Source organism: Lathyrus oleraceus, chromosome 5 (assembly GCF_024323335.1).
Source record: "Lathyrus oleraceus cultivar Zhongwan6 chromosome 5, CAAS_Psat_ZW6_1.0, whole genome shotgun sequence".
NCBI classification, from domain to species: domain Eukaryota; kingdom Viridiplantae; phylum Streptophyta; class Magnoliopsida; order Fabales; family Fabaceae; genus Lathyrus; species Lathyrus oleraceus.
The window spans coordinates 650,771,224-650,788,546 of NC_066583.1; the positions used below are offsets into that span (position 1 = coordinate 650,771,224).

The window sequence follows — 17,323 nt, forward strand, 5'->3', positions numbered from 1 at the left end:
CAATGCTCCAAAATATGCAGTTGAGGAAAGACGAGCGGTATATGGAAGATTGTAGAAGGTGAGATGCCTTTGAGGGTGCTCAAATGGAGAGGTTATGTTTGATGCAAGAACACGTGACTACACAGGATGCTAATTTTGATGATTTTGCTTCGTATGTGACGAAAAGCCTTGTGCCAATGAGGAATTATATGGATGCAAATCATGCATCCACGATTGCTAGGATTAACTACATGATCTCGGCTCAGAATGATAACCAACATCATTATGCTAGGTTTTACCGATAAATGTGTGACTTCTTGGATCATCACTATGGTAATGTAGACAAGGATGGTATAGGGGTGTAAGACCAATGCCTAGGGGTCTTGGAATACGATGAAGTGTTATTGGATGAAGTGTTATGTTGTGTCTTTTAAGTTTCATGGTTTGTTGTGCATTTCTTTGAGTCATTCTTTGAGTCTTGATGTGTTTTTCCTTTTGATTGGTTTATTTTGCTGCTAATTATGTATTTACAATGTTACTAATTTGCTTTAATATGAGACAATGGTTGTACTATGTCTATTATTTTGAATGATCAATATGTAATGTTGTTGTGTTTATTAATTTTGTTTATCTTCAAGTATGGTGTGTATTTGTGAGTGCACGTTCTTATCTTTTCAATCGCATATGTATCGTATATTGTATATGTGATATATTGTATCTATGTGATACTGCTAATAACTTGCTTAGTCTCATTTTGATATTGTCAAAGGGAGAGAAGTATATGCAGCTATGAAGCTATGATGCATACACTCGGGGAGAGCCTTCATGGACATGAAACGCATCGTCTCAAGTTTTTCCATCATAAAAAAGGGGGAGTATGTGAGTGTAACTTTCAATTATATGTGTTTTACATGATGTCAAAACTAAGATACTTTAGCATTTATGTACATTGTACGATATCATCTGGGTCTAGTTGTGCATTTTAGCATTAGAAAGCATGACAACATGTTTGAAAATGGTTTAGAAAGGATTCATGCATCAAGAAAGAATTTTATGTATCAAAAATTTATTTTTGTGTGAAAAACTTCCTACAGGTCGACACATACGCATTATAGGTCGACCTATAGAAGAAAATTTCTTCTACAGGTCGACACATACGTTTCATAGGTTGGCTCATTTGTTGCAGTTTTAAAGCTTATACATTCTGTTAGATGTGTCGCCTCTACAGGTCGACACATAACCTGTACTGGTCAACATTGTATAGGTCGACCTATATATCAAAAATATTGAAATTTTGCATTCCTTCTGCGTTCCTTTTGCTTCACATGTGTTTATATATATATATATATATATATATATATATATATATATATATATATATATATATATATATATATATATATATATATATATATATATATATATATATATATATATATATATATATATATATATATATATATATATATATATATATATATATATATATATATATAGAGAGAGAGAGAGAGAGAGAGAGAGAGAGAGAGAGAGAGAGAGAGAGAGAGAGAGAGAGAGAGAGAGACTTCATACATGCATCATTTTCTAGTAAGATTTCTATAGAGTAAAATCTATACGAAACCAGGATTTCAAAGCATTCTCATCATCTTTAATCTCTTTCTATGCATACACACAGTCAAACTATACATAATCATTTTTTGATTTGGTGACATCTAGATTAGGGATAACGTGCAATTTAGGTTGATTGTACTATAAATTGGGTTGAGAACTTTGAGGGTTTCAAATCAAAAAACCGAGTTGGGTTTTCCTTCAAGATTATTTAGGGTTTGAACATTTTGGACAATATTACGCAATTTGTATCCGATCGAGTGAAGTCTTTGAAAAACGGGAGGTTTTTGCAAAGGAGTAGCGTGGGACGGTGAATCACATTGGTAAATCTTGAGTTTTAACAAGTGCGCGTTTTGGATTCGATCAAGTGAAAGATTTGTAGAACAATGGGTTTCTTGCAAATAAGTAGCATGAGACAGTGAATCGAAGCGGCGTTGTTGGTTACTTAATCAAGTTTTGATCAAGAGAAGAGAAGGTCTCAGAATCAACATCAAATTTAGGGTTTGTAAGGTTGGATTGCTACATCTCTCTTGTATACATGTTAGGGACCAATTAGTACTACTTTTTATACCATTTTATTGGTCCCTCTTACCAAGTTTTGATGTAATTACACACTTTTATCTTCACTATTTTGTATAAATGCAATTAGGTTTAATTTATTTTGTTTTGAATAGTTATTTCACATTTTTTGTTAGTTGTGTAGAATTATGGATAAGCAAGACCTTGGATTGCAACAATACATTTTGGAGGAAGCTTGCCAAACAAGGAAGCTGGAGAAGCAACAGTTCGCGCCGCGAACTTCCTTCGCGCCGCGAAGGCTGCGAATCCAGCAAGCTGACCAAGGGTCAAAAGTGCTGTTGTGCAGGAAAAGTTAATTGCCATTTTGATGTCTGCCTGGGAATTGCTTTTCTGCTGTAGATGACAATGTCCAATTAGGGAAATGTCAACCTTTTTTGGTAGAGACAAAATACATTAACCTAGGGCATTGAAACATTATTCATTATCATTCACACATTGAGATATTTTGTAAGGGGGAAAACAAAGTTTTTCTTCTTCTCCATTTCTGCTTTGTAAAATGATGATGAGGAGCTAAACCCCCCTTTTGTCAAGATTGGAGGTAGTAGCTATTCTCATCTGTTTATGTATTCACTTTGATTTATATATTTGATAAAGATTGTTGATGTATTGAATACTGTTTTTGCTATACTTTGAAAACCAGATTTGAGTAGTTGTCGAGAGAGATTACTTGAGTTTAGACATAAAACAGATTTTCAAGTAGTGAATAAGTTGTAGAGATAGATTTATTCATTACTCTTCTTTGGTATTAAACATTAAAGATTGCTATATTGATATTTAGGTGGAGAGATCGTCTAAGGATCAATATAGTGATTATCACGATATCATTTAGACATAAATGACTTTGAGAGGATACTTGAACATCATCAATAATCTTGAATATATTTATTTATCATAAGGAATCATAAACATTTGAAATAGTGAACTCCAATCTTGCCAAGCCTTTATATTTGATTAAAACCATTTCATAGTTTTTGTTAACATTTATTAACAAGATATTTTTCCAAACAAAACAACCCTGTTACTTTCTAAACTTATAACATTTGAATTATAGAACGGCGGTAATATTACCCAATCTCTGTGGATACGATACAAAAATATTTGCCGAAGATATACATTTCAACAAATTGGCGCCGTTGCCGGGGATTGGTGTCGATATTACAAGCATTGCAATAATTCTTTGTTTTAAGTTGTGTTACATTTATTACTATCCCTCTTTTGTTTCACTTGGTTTGTTAGTTTTGTAGATTCTAGTGTATGCAAGGAAAAGTAACCGAGGAGCCACTTCAATTCGATCCTGAAATTGAAAGAACACTTCGGAAGCTCAATAGCAAAACTCGAAGAAGAAGGAAACTAGCCGAAGAGAGGAACCGGAGAGAAGAAGCATCTACTTCCGCACTTGTTCCGATCGAAGAAGTGGTTGTAGAGGCTTGCGAAGGAAACATGGCGGATGATAATCGTACCGAGATGTCCGTGAATAGTCCAAGAAGAAATGCTCAATTTGCTCGTGGAGGAAGAAATACGGAGATGAAGACCGGAATCCTCCAACTTCTCTATGCAAATCCATTCACCGGAATGGATCATGAAGATCCGTACACCCATCTCATCAAATTTTATGAGATTGCGGGTTCTACGGGAATTGATGAAGCGGGTGAAGAAGCATTATTCAAGAGGATGTTCCCACACTCCTTAGTGGGAAAGGCAAAAGAGTGGTACCTTGATCAAGCAGCAAGAGTGATGACGGATTGGAATTTGTTAGAAGAAAAGTTCTTAGAAAGATATTTCCCTCAATCCCGATTCATGGAAGCCAAAACGGCTATTGCGGTATTCACTCAAGGAAGCAACGAGTCTTTAAATGAGGCTTGGGAAAGATTCAAGTCAATGTTGAGAAAATGCAAGGGTCATGGTTTTGATGAGCTCACTCAAATCCATATTTTTCTAAATGGGCTCCAATCAACTCACAGAACACTTTTGGATGCTACCGCGGGTGGCTCTCTTATGTCAAAGACTGCGGAAGAAGCTAACGTTATTATTGACCGGATGGCACTCAATGATCATCAAGGTCAACATGATCGTAGCCCTTCACAACGTAAGCCGGGAGTTCTTGAGTTGAATACCAATGATGCCATCCTTGCTCAAAACAAGCTACTCTCTCAACAAGTGGAGCTTCTCACTCAACAAATGGCCAAGCTTCCACAGCAAATAAAAGAGATTCAAGGGTTTCAAGTTCAACATCAAGTAGCATGTTGCGAGTTATGTCAAGGGGATCACCCTACTGGTTTTTGTCCGCCACCCCAAGAAGAAGTGAGTTATGTGAATAATCAAAATCAGGGCTATCAAAGACAACAGCCTAACAATCAAGGCTACCAACCAAGAAACAATCAAGGCTACCAACCATCAAGGTTCAACAATCAGAATTTTCAGCAGCAAAGTCCTTACCAACATCCAAATTCTCAAGGACAGCAGTCGCAAGGAGGAAATTCCAAGTTAGAAGACACTCTTCAACAATTCATGCAAGCTTCCATGGCAAATCAGAAGAGTAACGAAGCAGCAATTAAAAATCTGGAAACTCAAATAGGCCAACTTGCAAAGCAACTGTCGGAACAAAACGCAGGATCTTCTTTCTCCGCTAACACTCAACCCAATCCAAAGGAGCACTGTAAAGCAATATTTACTAGAAGTGGTAGAGAGTTGACAGGTGAAAAAAGTGAGGAAATTACAATAGATAATGATATGGATGCTATGCTGGAAAATGAGTATGTGGCTTGTGGAAAGAAGAAAGTGGCAGAAACTGCTCAGTTCGCGCCGCGATCTCCCTTCGCACCGCGAAAACAGCAGAACCAGCAATTGATGGAAGAGCAGCAGTGTGAAGCGGAAATGAATAAGGAAATCGAACCAAGGAAGAAGAAGAAAGGAGAGAAAGGAGTGAAGGTCAGTCCAGTTCAACATTTACCATATCCGCACGCACCATCAAAGAAGGATAATGCTAGGCATTATGCACGGTTCATGGACATCTTCAAGCAACTCCAAATCAACATTCCATTTGCTGATGCATTAGAACAAATGCCGCGGTATGCTAAATTCATGAAGGACATTCTTACCAAGAAAAGGCGACACGTGGAAGATGAGACCATATTGCTTGATGCACGGTGTAGCGCCATCATCCAAAAGACTCTCCCAAGGAAGGAGTCTGATCCGGGCCGGGTTGTTCTACCGGTAACCATTGGAAGCACATACGTTGGAAATGGTTTGATTGACTTGGGCTCTAGTATAAATTTAATCCCCCTCTCCATTGTCAAAAGATTGGGGAATGTTGAGATTAAATCGACGAGAATGACTCTACAACTAGCCGACAAGTCTACCACCTCACCATACGGAATCGCTCAAGACATGCTTGTGAAAGTGGACAAATTTTTGTTTCCGGTGGATTTTGTAATAGTAGAGATGGATGAGGACCGTGATGTACCCCTAATTCTTGGAAGACCTTTTATGAAAACTGCTCGGATGATGATTGACATAGATGATGGGCTAATGAAAGTGAGGGTGCAAGATGAAGAGGTAGCCTTCAATCTTTTTGAAGCCAAAAGGCATTTCAATGGTAAGTGTGAGTCGTTCCGAATCGATGCCACCAAGGAGGGACTAGTTGAGATCGCAGACCAGGTTCATGTTTCTAATCCATCAGAGAAATCTCTTATCGGAGTCTACAAAGTTTCGACCAACAATGAAGGAAAAGAGATGGAAGCAATGTTGCATGAATTAGAGTCTCGTGGAGAACTTGTTTATCATGAAGAGGTAAACGAAGGCTTGGATATGACAAAGGAAGTGGAAGAGCCAAAACTAGAGCCAAATTTGAAGTATTTGTTCTTGGGTGATGACTGTACTAAACCGATGGTCGTTAGTAATACATTGTCCACAAAAGAGGAAGACAAATTGATTCAAGTGCTGAAAAAGAAGGAGGTTGTCAAACTATTGGAGGCCGGGATGATTTGTTCTATCTCAGATGGTGAATGGGTGAGTGTTGTGCAAGTAGTTCCGAAGACGGGTGGTATCAGATTTTATCGAAGGTTCATCAAGAAGCTCTTGAAGACAACAAAGCCCTTGAGGAAGTTGCTCAAAAAAAGCCGGATCGTGAAGACCGTTGAACCGTCGAGCTCTAAACGACGTTAAACAAAGCGCTTGTTGGGAGGCAACCCAACGTTGTAAGTCTGCATTTTAATTTTTTTTTTCTGCTGTGTGAGTTTCTGCTGTGTTAAATTTTGAAAAAATTGGGTTCTGTTTTTTACCGTTCGCCCCGCGAACACAGTTCGCCCCGCGAACTGAATTCACAGCTTCAGTTCGCGCCACGAACAAGGTTCGCCCCGCGAACTGTGAATGGCAGAACCAATTTTTTTTTGAAATTTCCTTCAGTTCGCCCCGCGAACAAAGTTCGCCCCGCGAACTGAAAAAAAAAAAAAAAAAAAAAAAACTTTTGTTTTATGTCATTTTCGTTTCATTCCTATTTTCACGAACTTAGGAGATTCTTTCAACAACCTCGCTACTCCACGCCCAAACCTCCAAATTTCAAAACTTCCCCTCTCCATTCCCTTCCTAAGAGGATTTTGTTGATTATGCTAAGTGGCCTGAGGGCAAGCCAATTTTTTTTTGGGGGGTGCAGGAGGTGGTGTAACCCATGGCGATGAGTTGAAGGAAGATTGAGGAGTTTGTTGAATTTTAGAGTTTGTCTTGATAATTGCATGAATACTATTTGAGATTTAAGTGTGTTTTTAATCAACTTGGTTTACCAACATTTCTGTTAAATTGTTCTTACTCTTAAGTCAAGCTTAAAGCAACCGAGAAATGATCGCAAAGAAAGAAGCATAGGACACTTCGAATGGTGATGATAAGTATTAGTGTCGGCATTTCAAGGTACACTTTATCGCTTTCTAGACTTAACATGAGTAGTTTGATGATGTGTGCAAATTCCATGTCATAAATTCATTGAAGTATATGTCATTTTTGAATCAAAATAGGACTTAACCAATTGTGAGGAGGCTTTCCATTGTACACTAAAAAGCGGGAAACCGAGCATTATTTTAACTCATTCTTATCATGCTAAATCATGCATCAATCTATTTTTGTGTGAAAATTTTGAAAATGATAGAGGCATTGTTTGTGAGAAAAACCACTTGACCAAAAAGTGTGAATCAACTAACCTTGTGAGGAATAATCCTTAGTTAACCCCCTTTGAGCTTATTTTAGGATTCATTTGATTGATCATTGTAAAATCAATTGAAAATTGTGGAATAAATGAATCCTAATTTCTTTCGTATCAGTTGAAACCTCAAACCGAGTTGTTTGCAAAATTTTGCCTTTTGCTTATTTCTAAGTAGGGAGCATTATTGAATAAATTTGGTTTTGGAATCTAAAGTTGGGGAGAGAAAAGTGAAAAGTTGATTAGAAACTTGGAAAAGTGAGTTTTTATAAAAGGGTGAAAATGTGAAAAGAAACAAGAAAAAGAAATCACCCTTGAAACCATAGAGCAAAGAAAAAAAAAAAAAACAAAGAAATGCTCATGGTTGTGTGGATGTAAAAAGAAAAAGAAAAAAAAATAGGAATCAAAGAAAGGGAAATTGTGTAGAGTTGAATGTTTGGGAATGCTCCCTTAGGATAGGCAACTTTGTAAATTCTCTTAATCATATCCTTTCTTGTAACCTAAGCCACATTACAACCTTTGAAAGACCTCTTGATTCTCATTTTTCACATGATTTGGTACTTGTTGTGATAACCGCATGATTTGAGTTGTTGTTGATTTAATTGCTTGGATGAGTGAAAGTAACCCTTCATGTTATTCATCATTATTATGATGTGTGTGTAAGTTTGATTCAATTTTGACATATACGGTTTTGAATTCCATTGGAATGATTTTTGCACTCAACCATTTTCCTTATTCATGTTTTGTCTAGAATTAAGATAGGTGGACTGAGAAAAATTGCCAAACACTTTTGAACCATTTGAATGTCCTTGGTAAATCCTTGTTCCAATCTTTTGTGTTATTGTCTTGGTTGTGAGGGTGGAAACTTTTGTTTAGGGACAAACAAAATGCTAAGTTGGGGAGAGTTGTTAGGGACCAATTAGTACTACTTTTTATACCATTTTATTGGTCCCTCTTACCAAGTTTTGATGTAATTACACACTTTTATCTTCACTATTTTGTATAAATGCAATTAGGTTTAATTTATTTTGTTTTGAATAGTTATTTCACATTTTTTGTTAGTTGTGTAGAATTATGGATAAGCAAGACCTTGGATTGCAACAATACATTTTGGAGGAAGCTTGCCAAACAAGGAAGCTGGAGAAGCAACAGTTCGCGCCGCGAACTTCCTTCGCGCCGCGAAGGCTGCGAATCCAGCAAGCTGACCAAGGGTCAAAAGTGCTGTTGTGCAGGAAAAGTTAATTGCCATTTTGATGTCTGCCTGGGAATTGCTTTTCTGCTGTAGATGACAATGTCCAATTAGGGAAATGTCAACCTTTTTTGGTAGAGACAAAATACATTAACCTAGGGCATTGAAACATTATTCATTATCATTCACACATTGAGATATTTTGTAAGGGGGAAAACAGAGTTTTTCTTCTTCTCCATTTCTGCTTTGTAAAATGATGATGAGGAGCTAAACCCCCCTTTTGTCAAGATTGGAGGTAGTAGCTATTCTCATCTGTTTATGTATTCACTTTGATTTATATATTTGATAAAGATTGTTGATGTATTGAATACTGTTTTTGCTATACTTTGAAAACCAGATTTGAGTAGTTGTCGAGAGAGATTACTTGAGTTTAGACATAAAACAGATTTTCAAGTAGTGAATAAGTTGTAGAGATAGATTTATTCATTACTCTTCTTTGGTATTAAACATTAAAGATTGCTATATTGATATTTAGGTGGAGAGATCGTCTAAGGATCAATATAGTGATTATCACGATATCATTTAGACATAAATGACTTTGAGAGGATACTTGAACATCATCAATAATCTTGAATCTATTTATTTATCATAAGGAATCATAAACATTTGAAATAGTGAACTCCAATCTTGCCAAGCCTTTATATTTGATTAAAACCATTTCATAGTTTTTGTTAACATTTATTAACAAGATATTTTTCCAAACAAAACAACCCTGTTACTTTCTAAACTTATAACATTTAAATTATAGAACGGCGGTAATATTACCCAATCTCTGTGGATACGATACAAAAATATTTGCCGAAGATATACATTTCAACAATACATACATATGTAAAGTAAGATATATTACACTATCTCAATTCGAGTTCGAATTGAGGGCATACATACCCATAGCGAGGTCGATTGGGGGGCTGCCTAAATAAATCTTTATGTACTCTATCTCTCTCTATCTCTCTTTTATTTTCGGTTTGCAAATTATCGATTCCATCGATCGTGCGATCAAAGTGTTTGGATAATAATTTTTTATTATATTTTAAAATTGGTGTTGTTGAGTTGATCACAATTATTTAGGTTGTGATTGAGTTTTAATATCAACAATACCACATAAAATTCCAAACATTTTCACAAACACCCAACATGCTAAAGTAGAAATAGGAATCATAACTAAAAACAGAAAAAAAAAAGTCAAAAGGATGGTCCTTTCTGAGTTCGGTGAAGGTTTTCCGGCAATCGAAGGCTTATAAAGTTGTTCATGAACGTTTTCCTTTGTAGAGGTTTAAATTTGATAGATAATCAACAATGAATACAAGTTAGTATTAACCCAAAAATATTTTATTTTTTTTCCATTTTTTTCTCTTCCATTATATTTCTCTTGATCATCATCATGACTTTAATCTCCATTTTGATTCTATGTTTTTGTTTTCACTGAAGTTGTTATTGTTATTTGAGTTGTTATGGTATTTGTCATTGAAATTAAATATTGTAATATTCCATTAACATAGTAATTATACGTGACAAATCACCAGTGTTAATTAGGGGGCATGATTAGGTTGTATTGTACTACTTGGTTTGGTTGTGAAATGATATTCTTTTTTAAATTATTCTAAGCGAATATTAAATTTTGAACTTTATTAATATTCTCATACTCTTTTTTTTAATTGATTTGTGTGAAAGTAATGAAGATAAACAACCTCCAACTCAAGACAAAGTAGGAAAGGAAAGGAGTTGGATCAAGAAACCAACCATGCAATTGTAAGTTATTGCTTGCTGGTTTGAAAAGTAGGACAAATAAAAAACATATGTGCTTTGGTAACAGAACATGACTTTTGCTAGTTACATGTGGAAAAGTTATTGATGTATATTGGTTTTGCAGAACTAGAAAACATGTGTGCTTATCTTGTTGATTTTACAGAACTTGAAAACATGTGCAATACCTTGACTGTTGGGTGCTTTTTGATACTTCTTGTTGATTGTTTTGTGCAAATATAAAATTGAAACAGTGGATGATGATGACATGTCTTTTTAATAAAAATATTTACATATGATGTTGATTTGAATTCACACAAACTTTAGCTGTTAAGAAGTTGCTTGATATTTGCAACATAATCACAGTTCAATGTAAGGAAATCTATTAACAAATAGGTAGATAAGCTTTAAGGCATACCTTATCTTCCTAACTATTGCACCATAAGTATATTTGATATGCATCATTCTTACTTCGATTATTAATTTTAGAGTATAAAGATTACACAATAGATTATAATAAATTATAGGCATGTAGATGAACATTACAAATTCACACCATCTGCAACTCCAAACCATTATTATAAATTTCTAACCTAACTATTTCAAGCATTTCACGTAATGTTTGCAACTCTCACTTTATTGACTAGTAAATTTATTATGCCCTTTTGCCTTTTATTTACTATTGTATTATGTATGATAGATAAAACTTGAAGACAGTCCTCTTTAGAAATTTTTGAAAGTGTATTGGGCAAATTAAAATCTGAGAGATTCCGTTGTCATAGAAGAATTACAACACCGACACTCTTGATTATGAATAATGGTTCACATTATATTCATAATTTGAAGATGTTTTGTTGATTGTAAATCAATGAATGATATATATATATATATATATATATATATATATATATATATATATATATATATATATATATATATATATATATATATATATATATATATATATATATATATATATATATATATATATATATATATATATATATATATATATATATATATATATATATATATATATATATATATATATATATATATATATATATATATATATATATATATATATATATATATATATATATATATATATAATAAATTGTTTTATTTCTTTTATGTAATCTTTTTAAAAATGTAAGATCATTTTAAAAATTTTAATTTTATATTATTATCTAAAATGTTGTGAATGATGTCATAGTTAGGTTTATAAAATAAAATGATTTTTTTATTTTGTTGTTTTATTTAAAAAGTCACTTCATGCAACGGTTATAAAGGGTTGTTGTAGTCTAAAAAGTGTTCCCGTAGCATTTGAAAAAAATTTAACATATGCATCTATTAGAACGGTTTCAAATGTACTACGGCTAAAATCATTGCTATTTGCATAAAACAGACGTTCCTCTAAAATACTCTAACTACAACGGTTTTTATCTAAAAATGGAGTGCATTTGTTGCTTATGGAAACCGTTCTCTAAAGAAAATGACAGCAACGACTTTGTATAAGGCGTTGCTATCGAGTAAAAAACCATTCTGAAAGGCTAAAGCAATACCTCGGTTTGAAACGGCCTGAAACCCGTTCTCATAAGTAAAGGCAACAAAGTTTTTATATTTTGCAACGGTTCACTACAAGAAAAACTGTCTTCAGTCACGTGATATAGTGACGTGAAAATCACGTGGCAAATAAAGAGAGTTGCGACGTGAATATCACGTCGCTACATGTTTATAATATTAAAAAAATTGATTTGATGCATTCACATGGGAAAGCCAGAAAAATAATTTAAAAAAATTGTTGTGACGTGTTAATCATGTCGTAACTTTAAAAGTAAAATAAAAAAGTAAAAGAAGTCAAGCATGTACAGATTAGCACATGGTAAAAACAGAAGAAAAAAAATAACAAAATGTTGTGACGTGGTAATCACGTCGCAACTTTAAAAATAAAATAAAAAAGTTAAAGAAGTCAGGCGTGCACAGGTTATCGGATGGGGGAGATTTGAAAATTTCAAAATTTTATCTATGAGGTGAAAAAATAACGTTGCAACATGAAATTCAAAAATTAAAAAAATATTAAGGAGGAAAGAAGACCGGCGTTGACTTAATGGGAGATGTTTGACTGATACATTTATTTGTGTCATGATTCCCATGTCGGAATTTTTTGACCGTTGGGGAGTTGCGACATGAATTTCATTTGTAAAGTTGCAATGTGAAGTTCACATCGCCGAATTGGCTATATAAATTTCATATTTCTCTCTCACGCCCATAATCAGTTTCATCTCTTCCTCTCTCAATTTCTTTCCTCTTCTTCATTTCTCTCTCAATTCATTTCATCAACATTTTTCATCTTCAAATTTCTTCATCCAATATTACCTTTTTCAAAAGGTATTTTAAGATAGTTTAATTTTTCATTTTTTATTTGTTAAATATTGTGTTGATTTTTTAATTGTATAACTAACATTGTTAATTTTTTTCTTCAATATTCATCAAGATATATCACGATTCAAGCATCAAGGTTCAAGATTCAAATTTTTGTTTATCTTCGTTGAGGTATTTCAGAAATTTATAAAAAAAAAAATTCAGATTTAAATATATATATAGGATAATTTTATTATGTTGTTGGTTGTTGTCATTGTGAATTTATTATATAGGACATTTTTTTTTAAATCAGAATATTATTAATACAAACATATAATTAATCAAAAACTAATTTATTAATATAATTAAATAGAATTTTTTTAAAAAAAAATAACTTTTTCATAATTAACTATTTTGTTTATATTTCTTTTTAAATAGTATATTATTTTTCATAGTATATTATTAAAATATATTATTTCTCAGAATATTATTTTTCATAATATATTAAATTCATAATATATTACTACATTATAATAAATATAATAAAAACAGAATGTATTATATTATATTTTAAGAATTTAATTGATATACACTGACAGTGTAAATATTTTTTACACTGTCAATTAATTACAACCATTGATTTATTTAAAATATTTATGATGTATAAATATAATGATTGTGATGTATTGACACTGTAAAACTTTTTACACTGACAATGCATAACAATTAATCTCATATTTTAAATAAAAACAGAATATACGTTTATAATATATTACGAAAAAATAATATGTTTAAATGACAATCCTTATTTATTTTCTTTGAATTTTACTAGTCAACATAGTATTTATAAATTCAGAATATTATCATGTATTTAGTCTTTATAATATTTATTATCATTATTTTATTATTTTAGTTTTTTTACCATTTTTCATTTAAAATAACTATATTTGAGGTGTGTTAAATGTTAAATACGAGTGTTTCTATAAATAAGGATTTACTATTTTATTAAAATAAATGTTAAATAAATTTAAATAAAAAATTATATTATTACTATATATTTAATTAATGAATATAACATATATTGAATTATATTCTCTCTGTGATATAAATCTTTAACGTAATAATGTATTTTAAAAAGTTAGTACGTTCTTTGTTTCTTTTTAAGTATCATTTTTTTATTTTTTATATTTATTAAGAAAATTAATCATTATTATTATTTTTCAAATAATAATTCTTCTTATATCTATAATACTCTTACTTATTTATTATTACATTGAACTTTGTAATTATTTTATTTTTTTTGTTTCTATAATAATTATTTAGGAAATAATTTTGACAAAATTATAAATAATACTCTATTGAATTTTGTAAGAGATAATTGAAAAAAAAAACAATTTATAAAGAAACGGAGAGAGTATTCAATAAATTCTGTTGTCTCTGTGATTTTTGGTGGGCCATACCTGGCTCTAATTATTGGTGAGACAGAGAATCTGATGAGAAAAATGCTATAGAGAGTGCCTCCAAATTCAATCAACTTAAACCAATATAATATTATTAAGATAATATTTAGTTACTTAATCCAAATAAATTTCCTTAAACTAAATAAAATAAAATAAAACACGAGGTAAATTTATGTTCTATGAATGTGGATTCTGTGTTTTTATCTTTATATATAGAATCTATTGTGTCAAATATTCTCATACAAAAAAAAAGTGGTGAAGCAACTAGCAGTGGCAGCCATGGATACTCTCACACTTTCTTTGGGTTTTTTATCTCTCTTTTTGTTCCTCTTCTTACTAAAGAGATCTACTCACAAACATTCCAAGCTTTCCCATGTACCAGGTATGTATGATATGTACTGTCCGAAACTTACACTGCAATGATGTGCGCGTGTCAGTGTCTGTGTCATGTTTTTTTTCGGTGTCTGTGCTTCATAGTTCATGTATAATTTACCGACTGGTTTGTGTTTGTTGAATTGTATGAATGAATTGTTAGGTAAATAATGAAAGTGTGTTTTGGTGTTTGCAGTGGTTCCAGGTTTGCCAGTGATTGGGAATCTGCTGCAATTGAAAGAGAAGAAACCTCACAAGACATTCACAAAGATGGCTCAGAAATATGGACCCATTTTTTCCATCAAAGCTGGTTCTTCCAAAATCATTGTTCTCAACACTGCTCATCTTGCTAAAGAGGTCCCTTTTCTGCATCAAATTAATCAATTTCTGCTTAATTTATTATCGATTGTTTTAATCATGCTTAGTTTATTACTTTGAATCAAACCTTGGATTGTTTTGTTTCTCATTTTCTCATTATAATTCACATGTTGTTCCCCCTAACATGTCATTTGAATCCTCTGTTGGATGTTAGTTGAGAACATTGACATGGTGCTTTATAGAGTTCATTTGTTTCTGAATTTTTAGACTAATTAGTACGTCGAGGCGGTGAAAATGATATGAAATTATTTGTATATGTGGTTAATGGAGTTATAATATTTTTCTATTATTCCAGGCAATGGTGACTAGATATTCATCAATTTCAAAAAGGAAGCTATCAACTGCACTGACGATTCTAACTTCGGATAAATGCATGGTTGCTATGAGCGACTACAATGATTTTCACAAAATGGTTAAAAAACATATTCTTGCAAGTGTTCTTGGAGCCAATGCACAGGTTCGTTACAAAATGGTTATACACTCTCTTTTTTCTTTTATGGTTTGGATGAAAGTTTATCTGATGTGTATTTTTGTTTGTACAGAAGCGACTCCGTTTTCACAGAGAGGTTATGATGGAAAATATGTCTAGTAAGTTTAATGAACATGTGAAGACCCTCTCAGATTCTGCTGTTGATTTTAGGAAAATATTTGTGTCTGAACTTTTCGGATTAGCACTAAAGCAAGTGAGTCTTCTCGTTCTTATATAAAATTAAGAATTTTCGGCGAATAGAATAAAGCGACATAAAAATCTACAAAGCCCTGACCTTGTGGATAATTTGCAGGCTCTGGGAAGTGATATTGAATCCATTTATGTGGAGGGTTTGACGGCTACATTATCAAGAGAGGACTTATATAACACTCTAGTGGTTGATTTTATGGAGGGTGCAATTGAGGTGGATTGGAGAGATTTCTTCCCGTACCTGAAATGGATTCCAAATAAGAGCTTCGAGAAGAAAATCCGTAGAGTCGATCGCCAAAGAAAAATTATCATGAAGGCACTAATTAATGAGCAAAAGAAGCGGTTGACATCAGGAAAAGTAAGTCTTTCTTGTTTGCAATTTCAAAATTATGCATAAACCATGATAGAGTTATCTTAACTTGATTGTTTGGGATGGAACAGGAATTAGATTGTTATTATGATTACCTAGTATCAGAAGCTAAAGAAGTGACTGAAGAACAAATGATCATGCTGCTCTGGGAGCCAATTATTGAGACATCCGATACTACCTTAGTCACGACAGAATGGGCTATGTATGAACTTGCCAAAGACAAAAATCGTCAGGTTGATAGTTTTACTTTGCCTTTAGTTTATGGCATGAGGGTTGTCCCTGATTTTAACTATTTAATGTTAGACTCGCAATACTAACCAACCTCTACCGGTTGTTTGGTTCGTTTTGGTGGTTTCTTCTGTCCCGTTGTTGACACATTGTCGCTGATTACATCTTAATATGGCAGGACCGTCTGTATGAGGAGCTCCTAAATGTATGTGGACATGAAAAGGTTACAGATGAGGAGTTATCTAAGTTACCTTACTTAGGGGCTGTATTCCATGAAACATTAAGGAAACATAGTCCTGTTCCGATTGTCCCGCTAAGATATGTTGACGAGGATACCGAATTGGGAGGATATCATATTCCTGCTGGAAGCGAGGTTGCTCTCTTAATCCTCTGAATAAAATTTACTATCTTATAATTTATGTAATTTGATGATTGATTGATTCCCGTTTCCTGTTTACAGATTGCGATAAATATATATGGATGCAACATGGATAGCAACTTGTGGGAAAATCCAGACCAGTGGATCCCAGAGAGATTTCTTGATGAGAAATATGCCCAAGCGGATTTGTACAAGACTATGGCCTTTGGAGGAGGGAAGAGGGTATGTGCAGGGTCTCTTCAGGCCATGTTGATAGCTTGCACGGCTATCGGCAGATTGGTACAAGAATTTGAGTGGGAGCTGGGACATGGAGAGGAAGAGAATGTGGATACAATGGGCCTTACCACCCACAGGCTTCATCCCTTGCAAGTAAAACTCAAGCCAAGAAACCGTATTTACTAAGTGCACGTCATAGTATAGTTATCTCATATCTCAAATCTACTAGTTATCTCAAGAGACGACATAAACTAGTTTGATAAATAAAGTTCGGTATAACAAGAGTTTTGTTGAGTTTTTGCTGTATTGTCTGTAGTTTTTCAATCAGGTATCGAAAATCGTAACCTTGTGTAAAACTATGATTCAATAACAGTGTATTGATCGTCAAGAGAGGCTAGTTAGTTTTGTTTGTCTGCCGTCTCTCTTGTTTCCAAATAAGTTTCATTTCATTCATTTGTTCCTTTGTCTTTTTTATTGTGCTGATCTTCTGTCTTTTCTGTTGGCATGGTTATTTTGTTTGTGGAGTTG

At 33.1% G+C, this 17,323-nt stretch overlaps 1 protein-coding gene across 1 annotated transcript; it reads left to right on the forward strand.

Annotated features, from left to right (window-relative positions):
* Positions 1-14,302: 14,302 nt before the first annotated feature.
* Positions 14,303-17,248, forward strand: LOC127087656 (ent-kaurene oxidase). Its single transcript, XM_051028583.1, has 8 exons — positions 14,303-14,555; positions 14,742-14,902; positions 15,219-15,380; positions 15,466-15,606; positions 15,706-15,960; positions 16,044-16,205; positions 16,379-16,573; positions 16,661-17,248. Exons 1-8 carry the CDS (start codon positions 14,453-14,455, stop codon positions 16,979-16,981), a joined length of 1,500 nt encoding a protein of 499 aa, XP_050884540.1. The 5' UTR covers positions 14,303-14,452; the 3' UTR covers positions 16,982-17,248.
* Positions 17,249-17,323: the final 75 nt, after the last annotated feature.